At 33.5% G+C, this 13,204-nt stretch overlaps 2 protein-coding genes across 2 annotated transcripts; both read left to right on the top strand.

Annotated features, from left to right (window-relative positions):
* Nucleotides 1-602: 602 nt before the first annotated feature.
* On the top strand, nt 603-1,612 carry LOC109803804 (uncharacterized). Its single transcript, XM_020365478.3, has one exon. It carries the CDS (start codon nt 743-745, stop codon nt 1,397-1,399), a length of 657 nt encoding a protein of 218 aa, XP_020221067.2. The 5' UTR covers nt 603-742; the 3' UTR covers nt 1,400-1,612.
* A 10,245-nt stretch (nt 1,613-11,857) lies between these two features.
* On the top strand, nt 11,858-12,875 carry LOC109804427 (uncharacterized). Its single transcript, XM_029272598.2, has one exon. The coding sequence runs from the start codon at nt 12,012-12,014 to the stop codon at nt 12,633-12,635; it is 624 nt and encodes a 207-aa protein (XP_029128431.1). The 5' UTR covers nt 11,858-12,011; the 3' UTR covers nt 12,636-12,875.
* Nucleotides 12,876-13,204: the final 329 nt, after the last annotated feature.

Raw genomic sequence — 13,204 nt, 5'->3', positions numbered from 1 at the left:
AATATATACTTTTTAAAATAATTATTATAGAAATAATAATCTGATTATATATAATGTCAATTTATAATCAGATGATAATAATAGTAAAAAAATTTAATATTATTAAGAAATTATAATCAAAATCTTAATTTTAAATTAGACGATAAAATTAATATATATATATATATATATATATATATATTATCGATAGTGAGTGGATAAATAAATAAAATATATAAACTTGAAGTATCTAAACTTCTAAATTAATAATAAAAAGATATATTTCTTTTTAATGTACACAATTTTTTTATAACGTTTATATTATATCTAAGTTTATCTGCTATGGTTAATTTACACCAAAATTAAAAAATTACACCAAAAAAATTCTACTATGGTTAATCAAAAATCATTGAAACCTTTTAATTATCAACTATAAAAAATTATTTAATTTTAATTGACTTAATTTTTATTTATTCCATGGCACATAGTGTTTTTTTTATACAAGTAATTATTAATTACGTTGAAAGTTTCGATTAAAGTATACTATTTTTTTTAATAGTATTTCAATTAGGTGTTATTCATTAAAAAAGAAAAAAAAAAGTGAGTTAGGTGTTGGTACGCATAGTGGGTAGTGGCGTAGTGGGAAGTGGGAAGACCTCCACAGTCTCCACTCATAACCGCTGAGCATTGTGCAGAGAGCAAATGGCACTGTAAAATCCTCCCATAAGTCACTTCCATTTCTTCCCTCACACGCTTCCGTGCCATGGCCACCATCATCCACCACGTCCGCCGTTTCAAGCACCACCTCTACACCGTCCACATCCACGGAGTCCACGTCACCGTCACCGTCACTGCCAGCGCCTCCGTCGTCAAGCGCTGGCTCTCCTCCACGCTCTACTTCCGCCGCCGCTACGCCTACCTCAACCGCCTCGTCGTCGGCCTCGGCGTGCAGTGGACTCCCGGCGGCTCAAATCCTCCGGCGGAGACGCTGCAGCTCTGCATCGGCCGCCGCTGCCTCGTCTTCCAGCTCGCTCGCGCCGACCACGTGCCGACGTGCCTCCGCACCTTCCTGAATCATCCTTTCCACACCTTCGTCGGATTCTGGAACCATTCCGATCGGCGGAAGCTGGAGTCCTCGGAACACTGTTTGGAGATGTGGAGAGATCCTCTGGATCTGAGGCTTTGGGCGGAAACTGTAGATGACGATGATGATGAAAGCCTCGCTCGTGCTTCGGTGGAGGTGATCATAGAGAAATGCCTCGATTATGAAGTGGAGCAAAGAAGTGAGATCAGCATGAGCGATTGGGATCGTAAATATCTCAGCCACGATCAAGTTGTTTACGCCACCGTTGATGCTCACTGTGCGTTCCTCATCGGTAGGAATAGTAGGCTTTGGAAACTCCAGATTCAAGAGGTATAGTATAACTCTTTTCATGCATGCTAGTGCTTATTCAGAATTATCTTCTTCTTCTTTTTTTGTAATTCATGAATCATGATATATGAGTTAGTTAGGGTTGTGTATAGTACTAGTGGAGTCTTACTCTTGAATTTCACCGGTTGACTGGTATTGACGGTGACGAGAGTGATTGTGGTCTTAGTGAATCTGAAGCTGCCGGCGTGTTTGTTTGCTTCATTTGTTTCGTTCTGAAGCTCACGGTTCGATGATGATTAGGCAGTTTAATATTACTGGTATTTCCAAAAGTGATTTTTATTTTTTAGCACCAGAAAGTGAGAACTTAGTAACCTAATTAATTTCAATAATTTGGTTTATATGAAAATCAGCGAATTTTTACTTAGTGAATAAAAAATGGAAAATATCGAAAATGTGTTTTGAAATTATGAAATGAAGGAAATTTGCATGCTGAAGCCTGAAAGAGGTATGCGGACGGTTCCTTTATAGAAAATATGTAGGGATCAGTGGCACGCATTAGAATTGCAACAATATACAAATAGTGCTTTCTCTTTCTTTAGACTATGGCTTTGTTTGATTCAGATGAAAATGAAAAGAAAGGAAAAGAAAGAAAGAAAGAGATTTTCTTTGTATGGTTTGTATTTAAATAAGGAAGGAAAGAAAGTCTCACATTAATTTTTGTTTCTATCTTATTTAGAAAGAAAAGGAGTGAGAAAGTGTAGATTTGAATTAAAAGACAAAAATAAAATATCCTCAAATTAATTTTTATTACAATTTTTTATTTTATTTTAAGCGATAATTTTTTTTATTTATTACTATTTTTTAATTGATCCATTGTTTTTTTTATAATTAAAGTATTTTATAATTATATTTTTTATTTTTCTTTATTATTGTTTAAGGCTATTAAAGGCATTTACATCTTGTAATAAAAATAAAAAAAAGGCATTTACATCTATTCTTTTTCTTTCTTCTCATTTTCTGTTCGATCAAATAAGTGAAGAAATAAGAGAAGAGAAAGTTTATAGTTTTCTGGACTTTCACTTTCTCTCCTACAAAATTATAAAATTATTTCATTTTCACTCATCTTGTTTTCTTTTCTTTTATTTCACTTTATTTTCTTCTGTTTTAAGCTGAGTATTGAGTTATGTGATGTGGTTTTAAAATAATAAAAAAAAACGTTGGTTATTGATTCTTGCACAGGCTTATGCTTAAACTATTTGATTTCTGATATTAATACTAAAAAGAACCATCTTCTCCTTTTTAATGGCTTTCTTGCATTTATAAACTAGAAATAATAGAAAGGCGGTAATCTTGGAATATTTTATTCAATAAACCTCATGTACTACAAAATAAGAAGTACATTTTACACGACAATAAGGATAATAAATTATTCTAAAACAAGGAAATAAAAAAAGAAAAGAAAGATGATAACATTAATCTTATCTTAAAAATGACTTATAAAAACTCGAATCACCCATAAAGACTAGATAGTAGTATAACAAACATTATGTTATTTTTGTTGTGTCCCAATATAGTGTTTGAAAGAAGAGGTTACTATTAAATAAATATTCTTATATAGAGAAATACCCTTATCTAAAAATAAAATAAAAAAGCAATAAAAGAGGTGCTAGATGTTGAAATAGGGTATTGGAAAATAATTGTTTCACTTGCCTAATAGTTTATTTTCCTTGAATGGGAGGGGATTAACCTTACAACCGATTGGAATTTTGGATGAAAGAAAAAAGAATTAGAGAACATAAAGTAGTATTTAAAAAGAATTGAACTAATTAATGAAGACAAAAATAGAAATTAAGAAAATAGGTGAATAAAAATAAATTAAAATTTTAGTTGATCGAGAAGAAAAATATATGTTGGTGTTATGTGAAACATGAAAAATGGTCATTGATAAAGTTTCCTTAATTAATTGGGAGAGGAAAATTAACAAATTTGAACTACAACAAGCTCACAAGACTCATTCTTATTTACACAAATCCACCACCCATTATGTACAACGGTTGGTAGGATGAAAAAATATGTAAAAGATAAAACATTTAAGAAATAGAAATAATTAAAATTAACTAAAAGATAAAAGAAATAAAAAGCAACAAAGATTAAAAAAGTTTTTTAAAATTAATTTTGATTTTAATCGATTAAATCAATTATGAAACACAGCAGCCCATTACGTAAAATAGTCGAAACATATATATATATATATATATATATTTATAATTTTATAAATTTTATCCTTTAATCATGATAATAATAGGTGATTAGAATTAAACGGAAAAAATTGATATTATAAAAATTAAAGTAATATAAAGACTAAAAAAAACTGATCAAATTATATAAATTAAAAGGATAATTAAACGTATAATTTACTTTGACGGCATTGAAAATTAATCTAAACAAACTACATTATTTTTATGGTCTAATCTTGAGTTTGGCAGTAAATTCAGAATAAGTAAAAAAATCTGTTGAATTTTATTTTTTTTATACAGCATTATAGAATGGAAAAAATAAAGAAAAGTAAAATATGAGAACTCAGCAGCAATAGCAATAAAAGAAAGTACGCAAGAATATTATATTCTTTGGATTTATATGATATTATTCATGTAGCCCCAGAAATAAAAAAAAAAATTAAGAAAATAAATTTTGACATTGCTTGCAATTAATCAAACACATTAAGGGTACTTTCCCTTGTTGTACCCTTCTTACATTTTGATATGGTTACTATCATAAGGATGGAATGCAGCTGGGGGCAGTGAGATGTCATAGTTTCGGATGGTTGTTGATAACATATAATTTCTCTAAAGTTGTACATAGATATATCGGCTATAGGATGTTTACATATTTTGTTTAATGCATATTTGTTATATTTGAGATATGTAACCCCGTAAGGTGATGTTTTGTTAACGTTACTTAAGGGACTTTCCTTTTTGGATAACTGTTGTATATAAAGTTTCACGAGTTCTCAATTATAATTTATATTCTGTATATGCCTTGGAGCTATTATGTGCGATCATTTTAGGGTAGATGAGTTACTTGCATTTATGTTGTTTATACCTTTGTAGTGATCTGTCGAATCTATACACAATGAATTCATGTTTAGGAAAAAAAAAAAAAACTCGAGATCTCTTTTGTTAATTAAAGAATTACTAATTTGATGACATCGTGGAAGTTAAATTATATACATATATGTATGAATATTGAACTTACATAGGAGTGGTGTTAGATGAAATCCAAACCCTATTTGATTGTTGAATTCTCTTAATTATTAAGCTTTATTCATAGTATTTACAGTTCTATCTTTTAGTTGTATTTCAATAAATTTATGAACTCTTTAAATGGAAAGTATATGCAAATCATTGTAAATAGTTAACCGGTTAACTTATTTAAGATAATTGTTGATCAATCAAATAACAATCAAGTCCATGTGATACAATAATCTTACTCATTGTTGATTGCTATTGTTTTTTAGTACACTTTCCTAAGGACCAACATTCACGAAAATTCAATTAGTTTGTTTTATGTCGTGTATAGTCAATCTCATACAAATTTTCCTCTAGCTTTAGATATGTCGCTCATTTTTATTTTTTTCACATATATACTTCATTTGGCTATAATAACATATTAGTGTCATCGTTATTTTGATCTGTTAGTAGATTTGCTAATATAATTGTAAAAGAAACATAAGAAAAATGAAGATAAATAATTAGAAGAAAAAAAAAAGATTTACGAATAATAAATGTCACTTATTATTCACTATATTTTTTTTACAATTAAGTACGAATATTATTTCACTTAACCTTTTCTTTTTAACATTTTTATAATACATTATTGCATTTTTATAATACATTATTGCATTTTTGTAATACATTATTGCTTCTTTAGACACTTTTCCAAACAAGAATCCACCTTGGAAGTTAAAAGGTCATGAGTATCTGGTAAATAAAGTCAATTGTCAAAACATAATTAACTCAATTATAGAAAATAATTATAAAATATTTAAATTAATTAATATTGTAAAAATATAAATACCTCTATTGATGTTCATAGACTTGACATTGATGGATTTGATCAAGTCAATGTTCATAGGGTTGACGTTGATGGACTTGATCAAGCCAATGTTTATAGGGTTGATATTGATGGACTTAATCAAGTCACAACTAGCGGTACAATCATAAACAATATTTGTGTTATTATAACATTTTTTACTACAATTATCAAGACAATCTGTATATGCAGATGAAATTGTTGGGGAAAAATCACATTTAAAACTACATTTAAATTCACATAAAAAGGTTTTATAATCTTGTGGATGATATCGCATAAATGAAATATTGTGATTTGCATATGCAAAACTCAATATAATCATTATCATAATCATAATCCCTTTAGTTTTCATCTCATTCTTTGTCATAATGTTTTCTTTTAAGTCTTTACAAATAATGTTAAAGTTTTGTATAAATATTAAATTATTTTTAAAGTGTTTCAAGGAGAATAAGCATCAATTTATAGGCACCAATAATGCATAAAATTCTTTTTAACTCTTCAACAAATAAATGTAACTTGTTAAAATATGATTCATGAATTTAAGATTTCAATAACGTAGGAACCAATAATGCATGTAAATTTATTTTAACTCTTCAGCAAATAAATGTAACTTGTTAAAATATGATTCATGAATTTAAGATTTCAATAACGTAGGAAGTATTCAAACTGATTAATATAGAAGTTAAAAAGAATAGTGAAAAATGTAACCTAACAAAATAAAGTTATTAATCATGGATAAGTTTACAAAAAGAAAGTCTATCATTGTAACGTTTTGCTAAAGAAAAGAGATTTTATTTTTATTTTTTATGTGAGGTAATCATGTTTGAGTCATATGAACTTATAATGAGCGTCAAAATTTTCTGTCTAAATATTGAAAGTAGTTACATATTTAAAAGTAAAACTCATGATTATTAGCATTATAATAATTAATCTAAATAAATTAAATTTATCTCATACAAAAAGTAATGACAAAAATAAATGTATAAATAAATAGATCTACTCACAATGTTGGAACATATAAATAAAAACCAACTAATTACTATTGTACGGTCCAGGACGAAATCCGACTAGGGGCCTCCACGAGGGACATGTCAGCCATGGCTAAGCCGACTCCCTATCTAGCAAAGCCCTTCCGCCTTATAGGCTCAGCGCTGGAGGGCTAGTGTACGGTCCAGGTCGAATTCCGACCTGCCTACTATGTATGTCAGGCCGACTGTAGCTCTCGCCGATATGTCAGGCCGACTGTAGCTCTCGCCGATATGCCATGCCGACTGTAGCTCTCGCCGATATGTCATGCCGATTGTAGCTCTCGCCGATATGTCAGGCCGACTGTAGCTCTCGCCGATATGTCAGGCCGACTGTAGCTCTCGCCGATATGCCAGGCCGACTGTAGCTCTCGCCGATCACCCCTCTAAGAGTGGTTCAGTTATTATTCGACTTGGTTTCTCTACTTAACCTGGTCGGTATATTTCCGATTCCTTCCGCTTACAAGAACCAACTCGGCCAATACCCGACTGTACCCTCAGTACGGGCATGGTCGGTCGGGGGCCGACACAACTCTCGCATACAGGGACTACCCGATAGCAAGGGCAAGGTCCCACTGTCCCTCACCAAATATTAACCAGATCAAAACGGTTAAGGAAATTCCTACATTCTCGGGGCCCATAAAGCCCGTAAACAAGAAACTATAAAAGAAAAAACCTAGAGTTGAGAAGACAGATTACACTTTTGAATGCTCTGGCTCTAAGGCACGATCTAGGAAAAAACCCTAATCCACCCTTTGGCCGGAACAACTATATATTTTAATTTCAAAATATTTTTGTATCAATTAATTCTTTTAAACTTTGGAAAATAGTAAAGCTTCCAAGTTGTTAAAGTATATACTATATTTAATATATTGTAGATAAAATTAACTATACAATAATATTAAATGGTACATATTAAATATAATATGTTGTTTGTTGCAATCAGAATCACAATACAAGTAGTCGTTAGTAATTATAAATGATATGCATTTAAGACTTTATGAAGTTAGATTACATGCTTCGTCTGATGACACATCGTCTATATAATAATTTGCGTTTATTTCACCAGATTTGTATTTTGCAAGAATATTTTCTCTTAAACAATGTTTTATTTGTTAACATTAGAATTTGAAAGTTTGAGGGATCCAAGATCGTATTTTGACTTAATAATTCCTCCATTTTTGATGGTAACAAGCATGTTTTTGAAACTAAGGTTTTTCTTGACTTAGAAAATATTTTTGTTGATTAAGATGAAATATATATATATATATTTTCTTATTTCAATGAAAAGATATTAATACGAGAAAATCATTTTTATCTAAAATATAATTTTCTTTAAGACGTGGAAGCGTTAAAAATATCATAAAAGTAATATAATAGCACATCTCTTAAACATTGTGTATAAGATTATACGAGCAATTTAATTCTATGTATACATTCATTTAAGATATGGATATTGACGTATTTTTTAATTTAATTAATCATATCATAACATTATTTATATTTGAGCAATTATGTCTATTAGCACACTCGTTCATTTTAGATACTATCAAAGTAAACATATTAGATCATTTTTGTGACACCCTCTACCCCAATATTAATACACAATAAATATAAACAATTTTTTTTCTCTTTGGAGTAAATAAAACCTTTCATAGTTTGATAACATTTTTCATGAATAAAATAATTGTCTCATATCATAAGGTAGAAGATTCACATTCGTAACTCATAAATTATAGAAAATCATCATGTAAGTATCAAAATTCAAGAGATCATGTAAAAGAAAAATATAGATTAATTACAGCAAAGGTGGCAGTGCCTCCTAGTTAAGAACTAATCTGTAACTTTCAAATCTTATAATAAAAATAATATGACAAAGATGCATATTTTGGTCTTTGATCAAGTACGTTCAAAATTACAAAAGAAAAATTACAACTTTATTTACGTTATTTCTTTCACTAGTACAAAAGACCCTTTTTACGTCGGTTATTTAGGGGTTTTTACGTCAGGGAAACGTCCGACGTAGAAGCGGGAGACGTAAAATTTACGTCGGGGGTCAAAAACCGACGTAAATTTACGTCGGACATACCCAGGTCCGACGTAAAAAATCGTAAAAATTTAAAAAAAAAAGAAAAATAATGCAGCAGAACGGCCCGTTCTGCTTGGAGAACGGCCCGTTCTCCTTGCAGGACGGGGCATTCTGTTTGGAGAACGGCCCATACTGCTTGGAGAACGGGCCGTTCTCCAAGCAGAACGGGCCGTTCTGCTTCCCAGAAATCGCTTTTCTTCTGCGTTTTCCTCCCAGAAATCGCTTTTCTTCCCAGAATCGCTTCTCTTCTCTGTTCTCCTCAGGCTTGGCTTCAGCCACTGGTTGTTCCTACTCAAAATATATAAAGAAACACACATAATAAGTTCAAAATACACATTTAGTCGTATGAACGCAAACTGCTTGTTTTTGTCGTATGAACGGAGACTGAATGATAGAAAAATTATAAGGAAGGAAGGACCGAAGGAGTAGGAGGCGGAGGGATTTACACAACGAAGAGGAAGAGGGTTTACAGAGAAAAAAATGAAAAGTGAATGCGCGCGGTGTGCCTCGCGCTCTCTTATTCAAATTTGCGTCTTTTTTACGTCGGACCTGGTAGGGTGCGACGTAAATTTACGTCGCACCTGGGAAGGTGCGACGTAAATTTACGTCGCACCTGGGAAGGTGCGACGTAGATTGGACTTTTTACGTCGCACCTGGGAAGGTGCGACGTAGATTGGACTTTTTACGTCGGACCTTACCAGGTGCGACGTAAAAAAGTTCGCAAAAATTACAAAAATGCCACCGCATTTTTTTTACGTCGGATTTTCGTATTTCCGACGTAAAAGGGGTGACGTAATATACTTATTTTCTACTAGTGTTTGCTAGAAATTACAAAAGAAAACACACTAAAGTTATTAAAACAATAACATATTAGACTAAACTAGCTAAGCCCCGATGTCACATCCTATCAGAGCATGCCCAACTGAAGCCTTAAGCTTCATCACCAACATCCTCATGATGATGATCGTCTGCATCATAATTTAAACATATACAAAAACAACAAGGGAGTGAGAAACATCTCACTCAGTTTCAGGTGCAGAAATAAAGGTTAGATAACACACACACGCACACAACAAATATAAGTCACATGTAAACAATACACATAAATAATCAATATCACATATATACTCATTTATCATGCTATGATGTCATGAACTCGACTCATAAATGCATGCATGTGGCGCCATAAGGAAGTTTCACATATCATCACTGGTGACCCAAAGGTACACCTGGTTACATCACTGTTGACCCTAAGGTACACCTGATTATGTGAAGTCCCACATCGGCTAGTAAGGTGAACGAAGCATGCCATATATATGGGTGTGGATACCTTACTCTTGAGGACGCGTTTTGGGGTGGTGTTGGCCATTCCCGAGAACAAAGCCGTGAGGCCGTGGGCCAAAGCGGACAATATCCTCATGCGGGTTGCGCGGGCTGTTACATTTGGTATCAGAGCCGGGACCCGGGCAGGTGTGCCAGCGAGGGCGCTGGGCTCCCCGAGGGGGGGTGGATTGTGAAGTCCCACATCGGCTAGTAAGGTGAACGAAGCATGCCATATATATGGGTGTGGATACCTTACTCTTGAGGACGCGTTTTGGGGTGGTGTTGGCCATTCCCGAGAACAAAGCCGTGAGGCCGTGGGCCAAAGCGGACAATATCCTCATGCGGGTTGCGCGGGCTGTTACAGATTACATCACTGGTGATCCTAAGGTACACCTCGTTAGAAAGTTACATCACTGGTGACCCCAAGGTACACCTTGTTAGCAAGTTACACCACTGGTGACCCTAAGGTACACCTTGTTAGCAAGTTACATCACTGGTGACCCTAAGGTACACCTTATTAGCAAGTTACATCACTGGTATGCGGCATCAGCGACACACCTGGAGTCATATATGCATATGATGCATGTCATACAATTATTATTTCATTGACTTATTACAGAATTTCATTTAGTACATCATATCATCATTTTTCATAGTCTCAAAATCACAGCTTGTCTCAATAGTCCATTCTTAGGTCTCGTGTCATTTATCCATATTTCACAAGGTCATGTCATAAATACTCCTCATAAGGTCTACACAGGAATTCACAGAGAACATTCTTTTTCATATTAAAACTTATTTATTTTAGCATTAATTCCATATTCATTTATTACTTCCAACAAAGAACCAAAATAAAGCAGACAGAAAATAAACAGAACAACGGCAAGGGATTAGGGTTACATAATCATTTATTATTTCCAACAAGGAACAGAGCAGAGCAAACATAAAATAAAATAGAACAACGACAAGGGATTGGGGGTCAATCCGACAAACAAACTATCCAACAATTATCCCCACATCTCTGAGCGAGGTTTCTCACTCCCCCCCTTACCTGGATAAGCGGAGTTGAAACTTGGGCAGAGCCTCCTCCTCTGGATTCTCTCTTCCTTTCTCCCTCTCTTTCTTTCTCTTTCTCTCTCTCTCTCTCTTCCTCTTTCTCTCTCTAAGATTTCACTTCTCACTCCAGTATAAAATTTTCACCCCCTGCCTCCTATTTATAGGCATTCTGACTTCCATTTTTACACATATTGACTATAATTGAAACGACCCGTTCTAACAAAATTCTTTTAGGCATTTTTAAACTTTCAGAACGGCCCGTTTCCCTTTGGGAACGGCCCTTTCTGGAAAAACAAAAATGGGCCTTTTTATTACTTTGAAACGGCCCGTTCCAATTGGGAATGACCCATTCTGTTACAATAAAAATAATTCATTTTCAATGCTTGGAACGACCGTTCCAATTTTGGAACAACCCGTTCCAAGTACCAAAATACCCTTTTAAAAAAATAAATAAATAAATAAAAATAAATAATAATAATAAAAATAAATAATTAAAAACTGGGTGTTACAATTTTTACATAACAGACCATATATTGCAAATTAGAGCCTTAAATATCTATTAGAGTGTATATTATCTATTATGCATATCAGATCCTTATGTATTTATTAGAGCATATGTGAGAAACATAAACAACATGGAACTATAATAAAGAGTATACTTTTATAATAATGAATAACAAATTTGATAACATATTACAAAAACATTAGTTTTAATTTTAATTAAAAATTTAATGTTTTTAATTTTTATATTTGCAAAAACTAATGTAATTTTAATTTTTCATCAACGACTAAAAAAATATTTTTTATAAAAATGAAAATAATATTTTAAAATATTTTTAAGAATAAAAACATATTTTATCCATAATAAAATATTCAAAATTACACTATAATTTCGTTAATAAAAACGTATTATTTCAAAATAAAAAAATAACAAAAAAGGTCGATCCATTCGTACAGTACAATTTCCGAAACGCATCGCACTCTTAACTGCTCAGGATAGTGGACAGTGTACACACCAAAAGCACCGTAAAATCCTCTTAGCAGTGATTTCCTTCCCTCACACGCTACCTAAAACATGGCCTCAGTCCTCTACCGAGACGACCGTTACAACCACGACGTCTACACCGTCGACCTCGCCGGAACCTACATAACCGTCACCGTCACGCCTAGCTCCTCCGTCGTCAAGCGCTGGCTCTCCTCCACGCTCCACTTCAGCCGCCACTTCGTCTACCACGACCGCCTCGTCGTCGGCCTCGGCGTCCAGTGGACTCCCGGCGCCTACGATCCTCCGCCGGACACGCTGCAGCTCTGCGTCGGGCGCCGCTGCCTCATCTTCCAACTCACTCGCGCCGACGGAGTGCCGGAGAGCCTCCGCACTTTCCTAAACGATCCTTCGCACACCTTCGTCGGATTCTGGAACCACTCCGATCGGCGGAAGCTTGAGGAGTCGAAGCACCGCTTGGAGATGCGGAGAGATCCTCTGGATCTGAGGCATTGCTTCCGCGGCCTGTCTCAGGCTTCGGTGGAGGAGATCGTAGAGAAGCGGCTCGGTTACCGAGTGACGCAATGGAGTGACGTCAGCATGAGCGATTGGTATGATAAATATCTTAGCAACGATCAAGTTGCTTACGCGACGGTTGATGCTCACTGCGCGTTCCTCATCGGTAGGGATATCGGTGCCTGGGAATTCAACCGGTAACTCTTTTACGCTTTATGCTTATTTTAGAAGCTTTCTTTACTTTCTACTTCACGATATTATATCGGTAATAGGTAATAGGTAATAGGTAGCGTAGAGTATAGTAGTGTCAAACATGCTTGCTTTTAGTTTCGCCGGTTGAATGATATTGACGGTGCCGCAGCCGGCGGTGATTTAGGTTTTCGTGACGTTTTTGCTTCTTTTCTTGTTCTTGTTTTTCATTAATGATGTGATTTCACAGAATATTGGGCGTTTCCGTTCATTTACGACTTTTATGTTTTAAATAATTAGAAAAGAAATAGGTGAGAAATAAAATTGATAAAAATAAAAAAAATAAGTAAATATAAATAAAAAGTTAAGTGAAAATTTGATTATTTGGTTAAAATATTAGTATTTTTTTCAAAGATAATTAAAGTAATTAATATATGATATTTAAAAATTGTAGTTTATTGTAAAGATTGAAAACATAAGATATATATGTACGATTTTCTTAAAAAAATTCAGTACAATTTACTCAAATTAAAATGAAAGGCAAAGAAAAAATGAAGTATCTTAATTTAATATTTAACCAA

This window comes from Cajanus cajan, chromosome 1 (assembly GCF_000230855.2).
Source record: "Cajanus cajan strain Asha chromosome 1, NIPB_CcT2T_4, whole genome shotgun sequence".
Classification (NCBI taxonomy): Eukaryota; Viridiplantae; Streptophyta; class Magnoliopsida; order Fabales; family Fabaceae; genus Cajanus; species Cajanus cajan.
This window is presented reverse-complemented; position numbering and strand designations above follow the sequence as displayed.